General features: G+C 51.4%; 1 protein-coding gene across 8 annotated transcripts; it reads right to left on the bottom strand.

Moving 5' to 3' along the window:
* Positions 1-340: 340 nt before the first annotated feature.
* Positions 341-16187, bottom strand: PTCH2 (patched 2). Of its 8 annotated transcripts, none has more exons than XM_060623290.3 (22): positions 15723-16119; positions 15084-15225; positions 8773-8962; positions 8597-8666; positions 8315-8406; positions 7499-7694; positions 6787-6908; positions 6491-6638; positions 6280-6411; positions 6034-6189; positions 5857-5949; positions 5393-5518; positions 5182-5300; positions 4719-5067; positions 4260-4572; positions 4027-4169; positions 3760-3940; positions 3349-3629; positions 3102-3239; positions 1716-1858; positions 1532-1631; positions 341-1122 (listed from the first exon to the last, which is right to left on the bottom strand). In XM_060623290.3, exons 1-22 carry the CDS (start codon positions 15792-15794, stop codon positions 856-858), a joined length of 3573 nt encoding a protein of 1190 aa, XP_060479273.2. In that variant the 5' UTR covers positions 15795-16119; the 3' UTR covers positions 341-855. The 8 variants fall into 8 exon arrangements, with proteins under 8 accessions (XP_060479273.2, XP_060479272.2, XP_060479271.2 ...); XM_060623289.3 differs by having other exon boundaries at positions 15084-15276; positions 15723-16118; XM_060623288.2 differs by having other exon boundaries at positions 4719-5300; positions 15084-15276; positions 15723-16127.
* Positions 16188-21757: the final 5570 nt, after the last annotated feature.

Below are 21757 nucleotides of genomic sequence, written 5' to 3'. Positions count from 1 at the left end.
ACCCCCCCACCCCCCACCATGCTGCTGAAACAGAGGTGTGCAGGGCTGGATTATGATGGCTCTGAAAGCCACACAGCAGTGTCACCAAAAACATTTGTATCATCTGGTATACTAAGCACTTACCCCAGGTCCTGTTACCAACTATATGACCACAGTATATTTGTTGAATATGACCTTCACTTGCCAGGTGAATAAATAGACCAACATTACGTGACAAAAATTTAGAACCTGGGGGCCCTTCCGTTTCAGGACTAGAGTAGCCCCAGGAACTTAGACCATGATACCTCTAGTTGCAAACTCCCAAGTTTGTTTGAAAGAAAAGCACCAAAGTCATTTGAGATGAGTTCATATAGAATATATTTCACTCTTTAAAAATAAAACTTTCAGCATAGCTAAAATCTATACAAACTACAAAAATAAACATCTTCATATAAATAATTTACGTGGTAGAAGGAGGGCAGATACAGACGGCCTACTCAGGAGTTACCAAGCAGTGGGGGGCCAGGACTAGCAAAGGGTACTAGAGGATCCCCCAGGCTTGGCCTGCGAGGGGCCAGTAGCACATGGGAGGGCGGGGAGAAAAGGGATGAACCGCAGCCTGAGGTGCTGGCTTCTACCCCCACGCAGAAAGGCACTAACACAGAACCAGGTGTGCAAGGCTGTTCTCCCAGCCCAGAGGGTGCTGGTTTTACATGGGTATCAGGGAGGTCTGTGATGGCTGAGGCAGGAAAGGGAACGCAGGCAGACAGCAGCAGCAGGGCTCTCCAGGTGTCTGTCCTGCATTCAATAACCCACCCACTGCTTCCCAGTGACTTCATGTGACCCAAGCAGGGTCTCCATGTTTCAGGTGCTCTATCACCCAGTGGCTGGGCATGGTCCCCTAGAACTGAGGTTGTTGGAGCCACTGGCAGCTGGTGTGGCAACAGGGGACCAAGTGGGTTCATCAGAGGCTGGGTGGATGTAGGCACCAGGCAGTGGGGGTGGGTGGAGGGCCACTGTCATGGAGGTAGTCACTCTGGCAAAGCTCTGGGGCAGGGTGGGGGACAACCCCCACCTGAGTCCTCCTTCCCGTGGAGCTGGAGGGCTGAGGACCTCTGGGCTCTCCTTGTATATCTGTACCACCTGGGGGAGACACCACTCCCAGTGAGCCCAGGGGTACCAGGACCTCAGTCCCCTTCAGCAGCTCACTGGTGCATCACTCTGATTGTTGGGAAGTTGTGGCCCTTGTTGGCTTCCAGCAGCAAATAAGAGCTGACAAGGGACAGGATGTCAAGGCCTGGGACAAACTCTGCACGTTGCTCTTGACCCTAAACACTAAGGTGGGTCCCATAAAGAAGCCAGAAAAGTTGAGGGACAGGGGCATGGTGTTTGGGCAAAGGGAGAGGCTGCCACCTTTGGTTGACCTCAGGGGGAGGGTCCTTGTGAGTTGAGCCCTGTCTTTTGGCCAATGAGATTTTGTCCTGGCTCTGTCTCTTCCCTTGCCTATCCCACCCCATCCCCTGGGCTGGAAGCAGGGGGAGGGTATGGTCACCTCTGGTGGGGGGCCCAGGATGGACAGCAGCACAGGCAGCAGCATGAGCCCATGGAGGAGGCCCAGGAGTGTGAGCACTGTCAGCACCACGAAAAAGTACCTGTGTGGAGGTAAGTGGTCAGCCTGGGTAGCCCCTGTGGCCAGTACAGGCAGGCCCTACCTCCTTGCCCCATGCCTCCCCTACCTTATGATGAAGTCAAAGTTCGAACCAGCAAGCATAAGCAGACCCAGCAATGTGGAGACGGCCCCATCGGTCACCGGAGCAAATGTGTGCTCTAGGGCACAGGCAGCCCGCAGGTTCCGGCTACCCTGGGTGGTCAGGAAGCCCTGGGGGAGAAAGGAGGCCCTATAGCTGCTCATTGGCCAGCCATGCCCTCAACTTCTCATCTGTCCCTAGGGCTCACAGGTCAGGTAAACTGAGCTCCTGGAAACTATCCAGGAAGTATGCATGGGTCTATTTATTTATTTTTGCATGAGTCTATTTAAGTAACACTGTATACATACGTCTGGTGAGACACAGAGATGTCTAAAATCGTTGGCAAACAGAGCCTGTCACCTGTTTTTGTAAATAAAGTTTAGTTGAAACACCGCCACGCCCACTCATTTACATATATCTATGGCTGCTTTAGTGCTACCTCTGCAGAACTTCTACAGAGACACTGTGACCTGCCAAGCCTAAAATATTTCCTGTCTGGCTCTTTACAGAAAGTTTGCTGATCCTGGGTCCAGACGGATGGACACCAAATGGTCACAGTTACTTGTTTGGATGGGATTTCAGAGGATTTCTAATTCTTTCTTTGTACCTCTCTGCATGCTGACTTTTCCCTCCTTCAAGGTTCTTATATATTGTTCTTACAATCAGAATAATAACAGGGCTATTATGGTGGAAAAAAGGGAGCTGTCTGTGGGGTCTAACCACAGCTGGTCTGTGGCCCCCACCTCTGCTCCCACTCCTCCTCTGCCAGAGAACACAGAGCTTTGGGAGAGGCTGAGCCTACCTCACTTCTACCATCTTTTTCTTGGAAGAATCCTTCATTTGCCCCACATTGCCATCCAGCTACCACCCCCCATTTCTCTGATCCCTTCACGGTAAAGCCATCCAAAAGAATTGTTGGTTCCTGTTTTCTCACTTTCCATTCTGTCCCCACTTTGGTCAGGCCTTTGTCCCGTCCTCTCTGCTGAAATGACTGCTTATTTCGTTGTTTACATGTTTATTGTTTATCTCTACCCTTTAGAATATAAGCTCCTTGAAGGTAAAGGCTGTCTGTACTGATATTATATCCCCAACTCTTCTTGTAAGTTGGTTTGTGTGTGTATGTATGTATGTATGTATGTATGTAATCTCTATACCCAGTGTGGGGTTCAAACTCACATCCCTGAGATCAAGAGTCCCATGCTGTATGGACTGAGCCAGCCAGGCGCCCCTGTATCCCCAATTTTTTTTTTTTTGCATCCAAACAAGGCTTTGAAACTAATCCTTAAATAGTACCTAGCACATAGTAGGTGCTTGACAAATATTTGCCTGACACTGAATCAGCTGGCCCACCCATCCCCCAGTGCCTGTGCTCACCAGAGCCACATGGACTGTGAACTCGACACCAATGCCTACAGAGGCCACAAGGATCACCACAGGGATGGCACTCAGTTTGATGCCCAGGAAACCCATGATGCCAAAGAGCTCCACAGTCATCATCGCCAGGACCAGTACCTGGGGAAGGCAGGGCTCACTCAGGCTCCTGGGAGAAGGGATGACGGGCTGGGCAGGACAGGGGTGGGGAGCCATGGGTCTCTCTTGCCCCATCCCTGAAAGGACTCACTATGAGACCAGCTGTCCAGGGATTGAGCAGCAGCAGGGCACAGACGAGGAAAGTGCATACCAGCAGGATGCAGATAGCCAGCAGAAAGTAGCGCCGCAGGCCCAGATACTGCTCCCAGAAGAGGAAGGGGGAGCCACTGGGGTAGGCACGCACCCCAGCCCGGCCTGCCTCGGTGCACGCTGCTCGGGCCCCCTCAATGGCCTCCACGAAGTCCGCAGTCTTCTGGAGGCCATGCAGTAGGAAGGGGAACTGGGCAAATTCCAGGGGCTGGGCCGCCGGGACTGTGGAGGGTAGGGAGCAGCAGGGAGAGGAGGGGTGGCCAGTGAGCACAAGGAGGAGAGGGCAGGGCCTTAGGATAGGGCCTGTGTGGGCCCAGGCTGAGGCTCTTGTTGGGCTTCCCCCCAGACTCACTGCGAAGGTTCTCCCCCGTAGTGTCATACTTGTCGTGCAGCCACTCGGGAGGTGGGGGGTAGAAGTTGGCCTGTGAGGCTGCCAGGCCCAGTGGGTCACTGCTTACCCACATGGTCAGCCCCACGTAGAAGAGTTCGGGTGGGATCAGCCCCTCCTTATCTACTAGCTTCCTTGTGGTCAACTGCAGAGGCAGAGAGAGCTGAAGGCCTGGGCCCGTAAGGCCTAGAGCCTCTCTGTGCTTCCTGACCCTTCCAGCCCCCTTCCAACCTGGCTGAAATCCAGAGGCTCTTGGGCATCCCCGGTCTGGATGAGCAGCTTGTAGGCCAGGGCCCCATCCTCAGAGCCATTGCGGCACGAGTGGCGGGTAATGCGCCCAGAAGCCCAGTCCTGGTCAAACGCGGCCTGGATTCCTAGGGGAGAACAAGGTAGGGTACAGTCAGCCTGCAGCCCTGGGGGCTTCTGCCCGCAGCAGCACCCCTTTCAGTTTCCTTGCCTCTTACCCTGTAGCCAGTTGCGGTAATAGTGCAGCCAGGTGCGGGGCGCCTGGGTGGCAGGCGGGGGCAGCACGGCCTTGAGAGAACTGAAGCGCTGGTGCAGATCAAAGAGGGCGCGTTGGGAGTGGGCGTAGTCAAAGCCACCCTGTGTCACCAGGGCCACCTCGTACAGGGAGAAGTACCTGAGCTGGGCGCTCAGGAAGGCATGCTCCTTGGTGCCCCGAGGCACCACATCTGTCAGGGCCAGCCCATCCTGCACCAAGGTTGCTCCGTAGAGGCTCAGGCCCAGAAGAGCCCCAAAGAGCACCAGCACCATGGCCTGTGGGAAATGGCAACTAAGCTGGAGGCCCAGGGATGTGCCCCAGCCCTCAGGAGGTGGCATGGGCCGCCTACCCTTCTTGGGGCCCAGAGACACTTAAGTCTCTGTGCTGGTGCACCCCAGCTTCTCCAGGCCTAGAGTCTTACCTTGCTGTGTGACTGGAGCAGCAAGGGTGCGAAATGATAGCGGGCGAAATGAGCGAGATTCCAGCGGGCACAGGGCAGGGAATTGCAGGTTGCCTTTTGCCTTGTCCCCTCCTCTTGGCCTAGAAGGTCCCGTGTGGACCCTCCTGGGCTGAAGAGCTCAGAGCCCAGTGGGTCAGAAGGTGGGGGCACCAAGTGGGCCCGGGGAGGCAGGATGGTGACGACATGCTGGCTGCTGGCTTCACAGTGGGCAAAGGCTTGAACTGTGGCAGTCAGGTGGGCAATGCCCACTGGTACTGTCCTATCCCCTAGTTCCTGGGGCAGAATCTGAATCACGCGGGCAGAGCAGGGGCTGGAAGAGGCAGAGAGTGGGGGTGGCAGGTCTGTGGAAATGCTGGTGGGGGGACAGGAAGTGATGGGGCCCGAGGAGATGAGGCCTGGTGGGGTGGGGATGCAGGGACGGTACCTGGAGAAACAGCAGAGCACGTCGAGGCGCTGGCAGTGGCGCCGATGCAGGTCTAGGCTGAGGACCGCTGGGAAGACAAGCATCACGGCTGCAAAGTTGCAGCCAACCACTATGGCCGCCTGGGGGATGGACAAGAGGGACACAAAGGCTGATGAAGCATGCCTCCGCTTCATGCTCACCCTGAGCCTGGGCCCTGTTCCTGAGGCCTCACCTGCAAGGAGAAGGCCCGCAGTGCAGGGATGGGAACTAGGGCAGCCATGAAGAAGGCAACCATGTTGTTGATGGATGTGAGTGCGACGCTGGTACCTGTGTGCCGCAGACACTCGCCTGTGCGCTCCTGCCAGGACAGGGGAGGAGCCATGGGTCTTCAAGGTAGAGCGAAGGGGAAGCTTGGGAGCTTGGGATGGCAGAGGAGGGACAGTAACCACACGGCAGCTAACAGGTATTGAGTACCGTACACGTGTCATGCACACTGTTCTAAGCACTCAACCTGAGTTATCACCAATCCTCACAACAACCCTCACGACACCAGCACTATTATTACCCCTGTTTACAGATGAGGAAAACTGAGGCACAGACAGGTTAATTACCAGCCCAAGGCCACCTAAGCCAAGAAGCTCTTAACCCTATGCTAAACCGCTTCAGATGAGCCCAGGCTGGAGAACGAGGCCTCACCTGGAGAGGGGTGCCAGGTGGAGCCTCTGTGAAGGCATGTGCCAGCAGGAATATGTCATCCACACCGATGCCCAGTGCCAAGAAGGGCAGCACCTGGAGGGGCACAGGGGTGGGCAGCTGGAGGAACTGAGGAGCCTGGACTGTAGACCCCAAGTGTGCCCTGTAGTCCTGGTGTACCTGGGTAGTGGCAGCGTTGAAGGTGATGCCAAGCAGGGCACAGAGCCCAAGGCCCGAGGCCACTGCCAGGGCTACCAGCAGCACCCCTGCAAGGCCTACAGCACCCTGGGACTGGGCACAGTCCCAGCGCAGCATTGTCACACAGGCATAGGCTAGCTGTGGGGAAGGAGGGCACAGTCTTGGAAAGCAGCTTCCTGGCTGAGCACCGGGCAGAGGGTGGGGTAAGGTGCCGGGAGCAGGACCCACCATGAGCAGATAGCCTCCCACCACACGGGCAGCGCTGACTTCAGAGAAAGCGTGCAGGATGTCATCCAGGGTGGTGGAAGAGAAGGCGTGGATCTGCTGGGATGAATTCTGAGGCAGGGCCTCCTGGGCCAGCTGGAGAGACAGGGTGGATCTGAGGGGCAGGAGGAGGGAGTGGCCTCAGGGCGCCGCTCTTGCCCTTCTGCACACCGACCTGCACAAAGCGCCGCTGCCAGGCCCTCAGCACTGTGCCAGCCTGCTCCTCGCTCCAGCCGATGTCGTGTGTCTGGTAGTCGCCTCGGAAGTGCTCATACAGCTGGCGGGGACTCATCAGCAAGAAGGTGCTCTGTAGGGCTTCTGCCCTGGTGAGGGGTAGAGGAGAATTGGGGGGCAGAGCTGGCCTGAACGCCCAGCAGGAGCTGTACAGGGGGGTTTTGCCAGAGCCGCCTAGAATCAGAGTGTGGATTCCCATGCCTGGGGCCCCCTTACCAGGCCCCATGAAGGCCCTACCTTAGCAGCTGTCCTTGGGCGTCTCTGGCCATGCCCCCCAGCAGCAGTTCCTCCTGCCAGTGCATGAACTTGTGGGAGAAGCCATGGCAGCCACCGTTCAACTCCTGAGCCACATTGGGAGCCTAGAGGGGGACAGGAGGGGGGTTTATTATTCAAGGCTCTGGCTCTGGGTAACTCAGGGTCCCTGGGCTGGAACCATGCCTGCCATGGGGTTCCATAGCCTGAAGTGTAGATAAGTATTCTCCTGAGTTTCTTGCCTACTCTGAGTCTCTTGCCTAATAGTGAACAGCTATTATCCTGCAGAGAGGAGGCCACAAGAGGGAGAAGAGGCCTGGAAATAGGCTTCTGGGAAGCGCTGGAGTAACTTTGGTGGGTTTTGGAAAAAGGTTCACATTCACAGGGCCACAGAGACACTCAGGAAACTAGGTATGATACTTGTGGTTAGCTAATTGGTCCTCAGTTTCTCTGTACAAATCTATTTTGATGAAGTCCAGGTTTTCTGGGCTTAGAAAAGGACCAAGGGATTCATATACCACTTGAAGGTCACTTAGGAGAACCGAATGGAAAGGGTATTCAGGTATCTAGCCCAGTGAGGGCAGGGTAACGATGTCCAGAAAATGGGAGACAGAGCACAATCTGCTCTCTCAGAACATATGAGGAGGGAAAAGGGAAGAAAAATAGCCTTTCCCTGGCAAACCCGGCTGGAACCCACCTGCTTGCTGTGATGGTTAGGGGCAGTAGGTGGGCAGTGGAGGTCATCAGGGTGCAGACAGGGCCGCCCCACATAGGCTTGGCCCACCTCTGCCTTGTCTAACAGCTCCCGGAAGCCCTCAAGGGAGGCAAAAGGGCCCAGCTCCTTGAGCAGCTGCTCTGGATCCAGGTTGGTCCACTGGATGTCAGGACGACCACTGAGGGGAGAGCCCATGGTTGATGAGGATAAAGGATCAATTCCCTCCCTCCAAAATGCTGCTAGGGGACCCCTGCTGTACCCTACCCTCCTCCTAGCTGTTCATTTGTCCCTCCATATGAAGGGTGTGCAATGTTGAGCCTCCCAGAGCTCCCAGGCTACACCAGCTTACCAGGTTGCTGCAGTGAGATGGAGGACAGATAGTACTTAACACATGGACAAGGCCAAGAAAAAGCCCCACTGAGTCCCTTCCCAGGCATCTATCTTTGGTTCTAATACATAACCATATGAACACCTGCCTGTAACAGGTTTTCTTTTTAGTCTGGCAACAGCTTAGCTGATACCTAGTTAACTCTCCCGTGCAAAGTCTCTTTCTGGGGATCTTTTTTTCTCCATTCAGATCTTTGTTCTGTTTTGTCTAAATAAGGCCAGTTTGCCTTTCCTTCAGAGGAAAGGAGAAGGGGGATGTGGAGAGAGCCCTGGGGCAGTCTGGCCCTGGCCTGACAGGTAGTTTAGGCCCTTAGTAAGGTTTTGATCATCATCTTTACTCCCACCCTCTCTTCTGCTGGGAAAGTCCCGGCCTAGGAAGCAGGGCCTGGGAGCAGCTGTGGTGGCACTCACGGCAAGTAGGCAGAGCCCCCTTGGAGTTTGGCTCCCTCCCAGAAGCAGTCGAGGGGGGTGAGGATCACGCACGGAAACAGCTTCTCAATCATCTGCCAGGGACATCCCAGGCCACATCAGTCCTGTCCCTGGGCTCCTTTCTCCACAATCTCTGTAGAATGCCCTCTGCAACCCCCTCCCCTCCCCTCCTGACTTTTAGCCTCCCCATCTCCGAGAACCTTCCCCTGCTGCAGAAAAGGTTCCACCTTGACCCCATCTCAAAGAACAGCTCAGGGTACTCACCCGCTCAATCATTCCATTTTCAATTAGCGGAATTCCTGACTTGTAGCAGATTTTATTCAAATCCCAGGACCTGGAATAGCCAGGGCACAAGAGATCAGCAGAAAAGGGAGATTCCCATGCCAGCTCTGCCACAGCATGCCTCACTCCCAGCTGCTCAGGGACTCAGCCAGACTCACTTTCCATAGAGTGATACTTGCACTTTACTGGCTGCAAGGGCTGCCTGGAGGTGGAGGCCCAGTGCCTCAGGCGTGAGGATGTTCTCCCCCTCCTGGTGTGGGGTCTGTATCAACATCTGGGAGGTGTATGCAGCCTCCTCCCCCAGCTTCTCCTTGGTGTAATGCAACTCCTGGCTCACCCGGCTGCCCACTGCCAGAGACAGAGAGAAAGCTGGGGAAAAGAGCTTTAGTGGATTGGAGCTCTGGGGAATGTGGGACCCTAGCCTGCTGAGGCTTCCCAGGAAAAGTGGGAGAAGTGCTCTGAAAGGAGCCCCTACTTTTCCCCTGATGGCCATTCTGACTCCACAGGCTCCTGGCCCTCTGGCTGGAATCTGGAGCTTTGCAGGGAAGTGAGAGACCTCAGTTGTATGGCTCTATGGAATTCTTGTGTTGTCTAAGATTTAAGCATGAATCAGGTTGGCTAGGTTTGGAGCAAATAACTTCAAAATGAGAGGTCAGTATGAGTTGAGTCGGGGCTGGGGTTTTGGAGGTATCCTGGTAAAGGAGCCCTCACTCAGTCCCTCTCTGCTCTGGTAAGGAAGACAAGGAGGGACAAAAGGGACCAATAGAGAGGTTGCCATTGGGAGGGTCTTCTAAAATAACAGATCTAGTGCTAGGACTGGTTCTTAGTTCAGGTTGTCCCAGGCAATGCTTTATAGCCATACATCTTTTTGCAAATTGTTCTGCCAAGAGGGTGGGGATGGAAGTGCCTGGTAATAATGGGCCCTGTGGTGGCACAGGTGAGAGGGAGGATCAGATAGTCTTTCAGTGTGATGCTGTCAACATACTGCTTCCACTCATGCAAGAAGTACCTGGAATCAGCTCACGTACCCTGGCAGAGGTGACAGCAACATGGACCAAGGGGAAGAAAACGTTCCCAGATCCCTTTCGCCAGTCTCACTGTCCAGGCAACAGGGAGACCTAGCGCCAGGCCTGCCTTAGTTTCCTTGATCTTGGCAACCCTCAAGTCCAGCATTGTACTGGCCACAGAGTCATGGTCTATAACTGGGGCCTAGCAGGGGAGGGGTGCTGTGAGGGGATATGGCCTGCCTGTGGTTTGGAGGAGGGCAAGGGCAAGTGCCAAATCACTCCTGAGGCTTTATGGACTTGGTCTGGGCTTAGGCCCAGTTCTGCTTCCACATGTCCAGGACCTCTGCCTGTTGGTCATTGCCATTCCTGGGGCCCACATGTATATCTTCTCTGAGGCTCCAGCCCCATCGGTGATCATCGTGGTCTCCCATCTCTTTTTCTTTTTTGCTTTATTTAGACAGAGAGAGTGTGTGAGAGTGCCTATGTGCTCACATTGGGGCAGGGTGGGGGCATGCAGAGGGAGAGAAAGAATCCCAAGCAGGCTCCGCCCTGTCAGCATGGATCCCACCACCCTGGGATCATGACCTGAGCTGAATTTGAGTTGGATGCTTAACCCACTGAGCCACGCAGGTGCCCCTCCCAATCTCTTTTTCAAACCCATATAATCTCCTTACTCATGAGAGTCCCAAACCCTTAGTAGCAAGCCCCCAACACAGATTTGCCCATCTGCTCACATTTTCTCACTCAAATCACATTCCTGGCCCTCTCTCACGAATGTAGCCTCCCATAGCCATGCTGCCTGCTTCCACATATTTTTCTTCCTTTTCTGACTCTCCTTCCTCCCCAGGCCTGTACTGTACTACAGTGTTTATTTCACCAGGCTTAGGCCAAACCTGCTACAAGGAGGGACAGGAGGGGACAAAAATAAGCTCTTCATAGTAAGTGAGTTTGCTGAGGGGAGGGAGGCACAGGAGAAGGAAGGAACCCAGAGAGGGCTATCAAGAAAGCAAGAGAGGGGTGCCTGGGTGGCTCAGTCCATCCAACTTTTGGTTTCGGCTCCAGGTCATGATCTCACAGTTTGTGAGTTCTAGCCCTGTATCGGACTCTGTGCTGACAGCGTGGAGCCTGCTTGGGATTCTTTCTCTCTCTCTCTCTCTCTCTCTCTCTCCCTCTCCCTCTCTCTCTGCCCCTCCCCTGCTCACTTACTCTTTCTCAAAATAAATAAACTTAAAAAAAAAAAAAAGAGGGGCGCCTGGGTGGCTCAGTTGGTTGAGCGTCCGACTTCAGCTCAGGTCACGATCTCACGGTCCAAGAGTTCGAGCCCCGCGTCGGGCTCTGGGCTGATGGCTCAGAGCCTGGAGCCTGCTTCCGATTCTGTGTCTCCCTCTCTCTGCCCCTCCCCCGTTCATGCTCTGTCTCTCTCTGTCTCAAAAATAAAATAAACGTTAAAAAAAAAAAAAAAGCAAGAGAAATACTGGCAATGTAAAGCATAACATCAAAGAAAATAAGGAATCCTAAGAAAAAATGAGGAAAAGCAAAAGGTAAACTTCTGCTGACAACAATGATGATGATAGACATGAGGACAGATGAACTGGGATGTATTGTGCGGGCAAGAAGAGACAGCAGGTGGAAGGGAGAGCCTGGAAACTCTGTACAGACCTAGGTTTGAGCCTTGGCTCTGACACTTAGTCTGTGCTTTGGGAAAATTACTTAGTCTCTCTGATCCTCAGTTTCCTCATCTGTCAAGTGGGGACAATGCCTACCTTGGTAGAATTAGAATCAATGCAGGCAAAGCACTAACTGCCCAACACATACTAGGTACAGACAAGGAATTGTTATTTAATAGCTGCTGGGAGAGAGACTGTGGGACTCTCCCAAATGGGAGAGAGACTGTGGGAAAAACGAGAAAGAACTTGGAGTAACAAAGATTGAATGGGGAGGAAGTAGGAGAAAAGGTGAAGGAGATGTTAAAATCAAGTCTGTTGAGGGCGCCTGGGTGGCTCAGTCGGTTAAGCGGCCGACTTCGGCTCAGGTCATGATCTCACAGTCTGTGCGTTCGAGCCCCGCGTCGGGCTCTGTGCTGACAGCTCAGAGCCTGGAGCCTGCTTCCGATTCTGTGTCTCCCCCTCTCTTTGACCCTCCCCCGTTCATGCTCTGTCTCTCTCTGTCTCAAAATAAATAAATGTTAAAAAAAATTAAAAAAAAAAAAAAAAATCAAGTCTGTTGAATGCTTTTGTGCCTTTACAAAAGAGAGAATATAACTAGTTAGCCAGCATGGAAAAAGAACCCACCTTATATGTAATCCTATAAGTGTGAATTAAAACAGCAGTAAATTACTGTCTATCAAACTAGCAAAAATAAAAAAAAAAATTGATAGCACTCATTGCTGGCTTACAGGAGTGGACTCTTCCTACCACCAAAGTGTAATTTGGTATGATATTTGGGGGAAAGCAATATTGTAATATGTATCAGACCCTGAGAAATGTTCGTAATCCTTGGTCCAGAAATTCTCCATGCAAGGGCCTATAAGCAAAGACATAGGCTTTCTTGGAGTTAACTGGGAGCCATGGTAGCTTTTGAGCAGAGAAGTGAAATGACCTTTTTCATCACTGAACAATACATTCTGGAGCTGAACTGTGAATGAATAGGAATTGGCCAGGGAAGAAGGTCAGGAAAAGGCATTCTGGGCCAAGTTATGTGTAGGGAACTATCAAAGACTCAGCATTGCTGAGTGAAGGAGAGACAATGCTAGAGAAGAAATCAAGTTAGGTTGCGAGGGCCTAGAATGTGTGCTAAGGAACTGGATTCTGGAGTCTCCCCAGACCCTAACAGAAAGTGGTGGAAGGACTCTAAGCAGGGGATGGACTTGGCCAGATTTATATACACCACAGGAGGGCAGTGTAGAGGCAGAGTTGAAGGTGAGGCTTGCAGAAGATTGGTCACTTCTCTAACAGACTTTGATTTTGTTGGCCATTCTCTGAAAGGCCCAGTGATTCAGGGCAGCTGGATCCCTCCCCAGCCTCAGGGGGGTGGAATTTGATTAGTTAATCACAGTAATTCCATTGCCTTTGCCAAGTGAAGGGTTTAGGCATATGAAGCTACACAGTTCTTGCCAAAGTGACCAAATGAGAAGTCAGCTGGGGGGCTTCTGGTAAAATTTCCCCCACTTCCAAAATTTCCCCCAGACAGGACGGGATGACGTCCCTTTTCTGACACTGCAATAGCCACTTGGGACAAGGAGGTGGTAAGCCTGAGGACAAAAGGCCAACATGCTGAACAAGGCAGAGGAGAAGACAGGAAGAACCTGTGTCCCTACTGATGTCCTTAGGTTTTGAATTAACCATCCTGGAACTTCTCTACTGTGTACTACCAGATTTCTTGTTACAGGGATAATAAATCAACCTTCTTCCTTCCTTCCTCCACCCTCCTTTCCTTTTTTTTTTCTCTTTCACGTGGCTAAAAGCATATCAAATGATACAATCAGGAGTGCACTACCAGAGACTGAGAAAGGCCTCATCTAGAGCAATGGCCACATGGTTGGAAAGGAAGAGTCTGTTATGAGAAAGGTTAACAAAGAAGAATTTGCTGGCTTAGTAACCAGTTAGGTAAGGAAGAAGAACTGAGGCTGACTCCCAAAGTTTCAGCCTTGGGTCTTTGAGTGGATAGTCGTTCCACCAATTGATATGTTGCATCTTGCCTTCTAGATAGAATGGCTACATGTTCCTTCTTTTCAGGCATAGCTCCAATTTCAAACCATCTCTCTCACTGTTCCTGTAAGTATTGGTTGGGCTATGTGTTGTGTTTTTTTATTTTAGAGATCAATCTATCTCTGGGCCTTTTAGCTTTAAAGTTGATCAGGAAGGACAAGTTATTTTCCAAGTCTCTCACCATGGCAAAATTGTAAGGGACCCTGAACTCTGGTCCAGAACTCTGATAGCCAGTGAGTGTCCTGCTTCTTTCTTTGCTTCCTGTATTAGCAAAACAGGAAAGGAATAGAGAAATACTCTTCAGTCCTCACCTTGATCAGCTCCTCATTGCCTAGGGCATTGCTGGGAGAAGCCTCAACTATAGATGTACAGAGACAAGATCAGGTCAGGATCATTGCTTTGACCTCACCCCCAGCTCTAGCTGATGTAGGACACAGCAGGATTCTGAAATAAAGGAAAAAGCCCTAGGAATTGGATACCACCCTCTAATATCACCCTTCCACAAACAGCATAAAAAATCTGGTGGGATCTAGCTTGTCCTGTGCTGGAGTAATAGGAGAGAAGATAAGGAACAGGAACATGGAGGTTCAAGCAGTGTTTAGATGGGAAAGCTCTGGGAAATGGAGAAAGAGGAAGAGGGGAGAGACAGCTTCTATTGTAACAGGAAATCCAACAGTCATTTGGGACCACCCAGGCAGCAGTGGTGTGTGGGTGGGGGTATGTGTATGTGCGTGTATGCACATGTGTGTTCTGGGGCTGGGGGCAGGCAGGCAGGCACAGAGAAACATCTGCTCTGGACCCCAGGGCTGGCCTAGAGTGTATATGTATGTGTGAGCTTGCAGAGGGCTGGGGCAGGGTGGGGATGGGGTGTGGGAGCCCAACAGGCAGGCGGGCAGGCTCCAAGAAACATCTGCTGTGCATCCTAGGGCTTGCCAGTGTTTGAAATAACTCAAGGGTGTGAGACTCTAACCTGGCCCTGCCTTTGGGTGTGGGCCAGGCCTGGGGGAGGTTTGGGGGAGGCCACAAATGCAAATTTCCCAGGAAAGACCAGGTAAGAGTTTGACTCTATTGAAGGGCTAACATATGAAACCAGGCCTCAGGAAAGAAGAGTTATGCCAAAATTATTAATAAGAAACCATCTTTATCTAATGCTTCCATTAGGAAGTGAGGATTTGGTTGCATCTGACTCCACTGCTGCCTCAAAGTGCAGACCCTGTGCCGCTTTTTCCCACTAATTGCAGGGGGCCTAGGTGCATGGGACCTCTCCATGGAGGCTTGCCAGATGATTTACTCAGTTTCCCCTGCCCAGTTCTAATTTTCCAGATTCTCCTGGTTAGGTGTGATCTCTCCTTGCCTTCTCTTATTCAATGTAATCACATTCTGCTCTACATTATATTGCATCCTAACACATATTTTACTTTCCTTGCTACTGAAAGATGGGTCTTAGTTTGGTTGCCTTTACAAACCCTGCCATGCCATAAAAAATACACATAAAAAGTTGGCAATAATTGCTAAATAAACACACATGCTCACAGATAACTATTCTATATACCTATCCACAGGACTCCATCATCTGCAGATGTCCATTTACAGGTGTGGGAGGGAGCACTGCTCCCAGACGCCCAGGCTTTGGCAGACAGGTACCCCTTCCAGACCCAGAGCCAAGCCCACTAGAACTCAGTAGTCAGCTCCTCACGCTGTTCTTGTCTTAGGCTCACCATATCCAAGCAGCTATGACTAGTGTCCACAACTCACCTTCCACCCAGAGCTGTTCTAGGTCTGTCTCAATGATGGCCACACGGAGACCCAGTGCCAGGGCTCCAAAGGCCAACAGGCCCAGGAAGAGCACTTTGCCACAGTGTCTCTGGATCCCGCAGCCCAGAGAGAAGAGCAGGCCCTGGAAGTAAGCACGAAGCCAGAGCGGAGCCTTTAGGCTCCCAGCTAGGATCTGGGATGGAAAGAGAAGGGTCAGCCAGGCATTACTGCAACAATGCATGAAATCCTTCCTTTTTCTCCTTATGTACACCCTCTGCCCAAGCCCTAGCTTCTTGCTTTCTGGATGCAGGACAGGTAGGATCTACAGAGACACAGGCCCAAACTTGGAAAAGATTTAACTCTATTCCCTGACACCCACCCAATACACCCCCAAGGAAGGCACAGACCCCTTTTCTGAGAGTAGAATACATATACATACATCTGTTTTCAGGTGGACAGAGGTGAAACCCAGGCACACTCTCACCGGCCAGATGTTGAGGAGACACAGAAAGGCACACACACCCTTAAGGGGTGGGCAATAACACCCTGCACTTTAGAGACATCACACCTTGCTGAGTGACAGACCTGGGGTCTCTAGACCTGGTCCCAATCTTTCTAACCCGTTTCCACTCCACTCACCTGGGGTGATGCGGCTCGAGCTGGGGGTGTATAGACAGGGGGCAGCTCCTGGAGTGGCGGCGGCCGAGCCATGCTGGCGGGGATGGGGGGCGTGGGCGCCCCCAACTCGCGTTATCTGGGATTCTCCATAGGCTGGCCTGGTACCCCAGTACTGCGGGGCCCGGCGTCGGGACTCAGTGGGGCCGCTTAGACGCGGCGTGGGTGAGGGGTGGGATGCTGGTGAGCAGCGGCGGCTGTGAGGGGGATGAGCGCAAGGAGATGCGGGTGCCGGAGTCAGTCCCGCGTTCAGGCAGAGCTACCGGCCCGCGACAAGCCGCGCGGCAAGAGGTGGAGAACGCAGTGAGGAGGAGGCGTCCTTAGCCCCAGAAAAAGGGAGAGGGCCGGGACGACGCCCTCCCATTGGCTGAGGGATCCGTAAATTACTCGGAGCCGCGCGGCCGGATCTGCTGCTAGGCAACGGCGCCGCGGGTGGGGGCGGGGCAGGAGACCACCCAGGCAGGGCCACCCCACGCCTTGCTTCCCCAGCCGCCTGCGGGGCCCTGGGGGAGAAGCAGGGAGGGAGATCCCGAGGACGCACGGCGCTGGCCAAGTATGAGCTAGGACACGCCAGTGCTGAGAAAGGGTATCTGCTGACTGACCCGCCAAGACCCAAAGACTCCTTTTCGCTCTTTTCTGCCTCCACACTTGCCCCTTTCAGTCCACTCTCCACTGAAGCCAGATTTATCTCTCTAAAATGCAAATTTGATGATTGCTCTAGAACACAAAGCCCTTTTGGAGCGCGGAGCCCTGCATGATCTAACTAAAGCCTCTCTCATAGTTCCTTCACACCCACCCGATGTTCTTTCCAGCCCTACAGAGTTACATGTAATTTCCTAAAGGCACCATGCTATTCCAGGCGTTTCTGCCTTTGTACGTGTTGTGGTCCTGTTGTCTTGGCAGACAACCTTCAAAAGAACATGAATCGGTCATCTCTCTTTGAAGTCTTCCTTGATTCGCACTTCTGCCTGATGTAGTTGCTTCTTTCATTGTGCTCCTTATAACTAGACAATAAGTAGGTGCTCAATTGTTGAGTAAATCACTGCGAGTTGGAGAAACCAGGGTGGAAAGGACTGGAAACGGAATCGTTCCTTTATTAAGCTTTCATCAACTATCCTGAGTACCGTTTCTGCCAGGTTTCTGAATGATTAACCCTGAGTGGCAGAGGAGGGTAAAATCGATATTCTAACATGTAAAGTTTGGAAAAGAGAAAAATAATCTCCAATAAACTCATTAACACAACCACTACTCTCTCCCGCCAATTTCTTGGTCAGTTCTTCCAGACTTGTTTATCATTACATCATTAACATTACATTGTTACTACATAGTCTTTGTATCAATTATTTGGAGAATGTCCTTAGGACAGATTCCCAGAAGTGAGGGTGTTGGGTCAAAAAGCATGAACATTTTTATGGCTCTTGCTACACATTGCCAAACTGCTTTTTGAAAACGTGTCAATTAACATTATTTCCAGAGCCTCAGTCCTGGGGAAAGGGAAATTTCAGACTGAGGGGATGAACCACCTAACTGGTTTGCCACATCTGTTGGTCCATTCTTCCAGCAAAATGCCAGTGGAGGAATCAATACATGTATGATGCTGTTGGCCAAGTAGTAACTATGCATTAAAAAGCAGCATATGTGCATAGCACTTTCTTCTTCCCTGTTATCCTCTTGTGGATAAAGAAAGTGTATGGAAGATGGTGGAATAGGAGGATCCAAGAAAATGTATCCTCAGGAATTCTCTGGATGTAGAAATAGTCTCTAAACTAGCTGTATGGGCCCCTGGATTGCTCTTGGGGCAACAGCTGAGTATGGCTGGGTACTCAAGCAGAAAGGCTCTGTTGTAAGTAGCTCTTGAGACTTCCTTCCTTCTTACCAGACTCCGCAAGACATAAAGTCCATAGAGAAAAATTTGTAATTGCCTGGGCCTTGGGACTCTGCTTCCACCGCAGGCCCACAGTTGCTAACAACTGTGGTGAAGTCCAGCATTTCTGTGGATGCTTCCAGGGCAGGGCTTGCCTGCTGGGAGAATTTCTTGCCAAACTCCAAAGACCAATGTGGGAGAAACTGGTCTGCAGTTCTAACCATTCCAACTCAGGGCCTAGTGCCCTCTGGCTGCTCCAAGCTCCAAGATGACCTTTCTTTTCCCCAACAAAGTGATTTCCTGAGTGCAGCTGAGCTCAGTCAGAGCAACCTAAAGCCATAGACCCCAGGGAACAGGAAGGGAAGTAGAAACTCGTCTTTTTTACGCTACAAGAAGCCTGCTTCACTGTGGAACAGCCTGGTTCAGTGTCACTTCCACTGGGCCTGGAAATGTGTTTTGGATTAAAACCAGAGAAATTCCCCAAAGAATAACAAAAGAGAAAAGCCATTTAATTAAATTCATTATCATCAAGGAGTAAATCTAATTACTGACTGAGACAACATCCTTTAAGGTCTGTTATGTGTCCACCCCTTTGCTAAGTTCTAGGGTTGCAGGGTACCTGCTTTTTAGAAGTTCATAGTCTAAGAGGGAGCACAGAGACCACAGGGGAAAACACTGTGAGCTGGAATACTCAGGGAGGTTTAACTTGGATTGGATGGGAGAGGTGGGAAGATGACCAAATTGAAAAGGAGAAGACATGGTTCAAGGTCTGGATCTATCATTTACTGCTTATGAGATCTTGGGCAAGTCACATAATCTCTGACATTGACATAAGAATTAAATAATATATGTGGCTGACAAGCAGTGTAGGTAGGGTCCATGTAGGAGGAACTAGGTTAGACCTTCTTTCCTTGGCATTCTCCCAGGCTTCTCACTCATGCTTTGGGCTGGCTTTTGTTATCTGGGCTGGGCAGGGTCAGTGACCCTGAGATGTAGAGAAGGGAAGCAGGGATCCCTGGTGGCCCCCCCCACTGCCATCCATTATGTTTAGTGGCCAAACTTGGGAATGTATACCCCTTCCCTGTAGGCAGCTTTAGGCCAATAGCACCTGTCAAGTCTCTAGTGTCAGAGGCTGCAACCTGAGATCAGAGAATGGCCTTTTACCTGGAAGGTGGAGTAAGAAGAGAGACTGAAAGTCAAAGCAGAATCTCCCCATTTATCCATGGCAGAAAAGCCTGATGCAATCCTTCTTGGTGGTGGCAGATGGCTCAGGTTGAGGATGTCATCCTAGCTTCAAGTAGAAGATGTTTTCTTGCTCAGCCTCTTCCCTTCCCTGTGAGCTCCATCAGAACTAAGCTTTCTAGCCCTTGTGTCTGGGTGGTCCTTCCCATACCCACTCCCCCTTCCTCAGACACATTTAACTATTTAGAAAGCAGTACACAAAGGCCTGGCTTACTACCTCTTTAGGGGTAGGGACAGCTGTGGATAAAGAAAGTATGTTCTCTGCAATTCTCTGGAAATAGAAACAGCTTATAAACTGGCCTGTGTGGGCCACCAGATTGTTGTTGGGGCTCCGGCTAAAGACATCCTCCCCCCCCCCCCCCCCCCAATTCCCACCTCCATAAATGGGAGTGGGATACGAAGACTAATGTGATGAAGGACTGGGAAGAAGTTCAGCCTCTGACCTTGGAAAAAAGTTTGGAGGGCAGTCCTGACAGTCTGTCCCCTTACAGGCTCAGGAACTCTTGCCAGCAGGTGGGGGTGAGGTGTTACTCGGGGAGGGGTTCCTGGAGTAGTAGACATCAGATTTTGTCTGACCTGGCAAGCTCCCAGAACCCTTGTTGCTCAACACTTCCCCAGAGTCCTCCTTGATTGGTACTGAAAGCCTCCTTCCTTCTCTCTTCCACTTCCCTCCTGGAGCATCACTGGGAGAGGCAGAACAGGTAACTCTCTTACCTGCCTTGCCTCTTCTGGCTTCTGTCTCATAGAGAGGTAGCTGGCAGTGGAAATTCAGTTGCTCACTATATTTTAGATATATACAAACTCTCTGTAAGCTGCTGCCAAAAGGAAACAAAAATGGTCCCAGCCTTCTGGCAGACAAACAGAGCAAAGGGAAGAGAAATCAAAGCATCTTGGGCATTCAGCCAATCCTGGAGTTGTTGGAGACAATAGCAGCACTGTCCTGGGCTGGGGGCTGTTCCCAGCTGGGACTTAAACTTAGCAAGGCCTTCCCCTGGGAAATCTTACCTTGTCCTGTTTTCTCCAGCTCCCCTTTCCAAGTCCTGCTCATGGGTTTGTGCAAGGGAAAGCAGAGAAGTCTTTCCTCTACCTTACTGTCAGGGATTCCAAGGGCTCAGTGGGGGAAGATGAGGAAGGGGTTTGGGAAGGCTCTAGGACAGTTTAATCAATCCCTTCTCTTCCCTTCCTTCCAAACCTATCTAGCTTCACCCCCTTTCTGTTCAGAAGAAGCAGTTTTCTGGCCTCTTGGGCCACCCAGATCCCAAGGGTCAGAAAGCTCAGAGAGGGGACAGAACCTGAGAATGGAAAGATCCTTTAAAAGTTATCCAGTCACTTTCCCATTTTGCAGATGTGGAAACACAGGGACAGAGGAGAGGCAAGATTTGGCCAAAGCCAAACAATATTTCAGAGGGCAGGTCTTCTTCCATCCAGCATCAGCTGAACTCTACAGATTTCGTTTCCAAAGGGGACCACCCTGGGCACTGCCACAGCTCTTTACCCCCACCTCTCCCCACAGTCCTATCCATCTCAACCACTTCTACTGGGCCATTTCAGCTCCTGTCTGATTAGGGCAAATTTTCAGGAACCTTGTTCTGGCCAGTGGTAGGAATGTGGAGCTCTAGAGCTCCCAAGAAGGCTGGTGGAGGTGGAGATCCTTCAGGGTAGAAATGCTCATCTAGTCTCTCACAAGTTCAATGAGAACAGCACTAAGATTCAGGCAAGATTACTCAAATGAACTTTAGAGACTTCAGATTTTTGAAGTGATGTAGAAACCAGTATTTCAAATCATTCTTTATAATTACTGCCACCCACAGTGAGCACATCAAGGGAAACCTTTACTTTGATAATTCTAGGAGGTGAAATCCACCCCAGGAACCACTTTTATCTTCCACCAAACACCTGCAGGTTGTAAAAGTAGTGCAGGGAGAGGCAAGAGCAGAGTGTATGTGTGTTTGGGAGTGGGGGTGGTGAAGGGAAAGTGGATAGAATTCCAGAAGGGCTGTGAGTATGGAAATCTCACTTCTTAATTATCTGAAGCGGGAGAGTCAGTATAATTAGGATATAAAGGAGCGTAGCTGGAGAAGAATTAGGAAGAATTTCAACCATGATATAGGTTCCTGGCACTTATTTTCCAGGTTGGACAGACTTTAGTCTTCTCCTCATTGAGGGAAGGTGAGAAGGAGTCTGTCTGGCTTCACAGACCATGGCTTTCTCTTATTGCTCTTAAATCCACTAAAACCAGTGGAGTTAGGCTTGTCGGCTAGGCCAGGGCTGTCTCCTGCTTATTTTGAGTCTCCAAAAGGTAACAGTTGACCTGGAGAAACTGCCTAGAGACTGGGAGGTGGGGAGTGAATGGCAGGTGACGCTGGGGGTGGGGTGGTGGCAGGGGCTGAGAATCTGTGTGGCTGGTATGGGAACACAGCAGTAAGTCATGGGCTGAGGACTAGGGGCCACGCTGCCCAAATCGGCAACTGTAGAAGGAGCTTGATGTACAGAGGTGGCACTGTCAGCAGCTATGCCTATGGGTCTAGAAAGCCTGATTAGGGTCAGGAACTGAAATACTCCCAAGTCCTTTCAGTAAGCAGATACTTTTATGGACGAGGCTGGGCCAGCCAGTAAGAAAGCAGTCCTTCTAGGAGCTTTACCCTTGATAACCACTGTACACAAGAGCTAGCTACACACTGGCTCTAGATGTTTTTTTTCCCATGTGACTCATGAACACACACTGTGTATCCCTGGAGCCCACCTGATATGGAGCTTGGGACTACCCCACAAGTCTCCACCATGTCTTTGGGAGCCCTTCTCTCTCTTTTTTAAGTTTATTTAAGTAAACTCTACACCCAATGTGGGGCTCAAACTCGGAACCTTGAGAACAAGAGCCTCATGCTCTACCGAC

This window comes from Panthera onca, chromosome C1, assembly GCF_046562875.1.
Source record: "Panthera onca isolate mPanOnc1 chromosome C1, mPanOnc1 haplotype 2, whole genome shotgun sequence".
Taxonomy (NCBI): domain Eukaryota; kingdom Metazoa; phylum Chordata; class Mammalia; order Carnivora; family Felidae; genus Panthera; species Panthera onca.
Note: the sequence above shows the minus strand (reverse complement) of the source record. Positions and strands in the feature narration are given on the sequence as shown.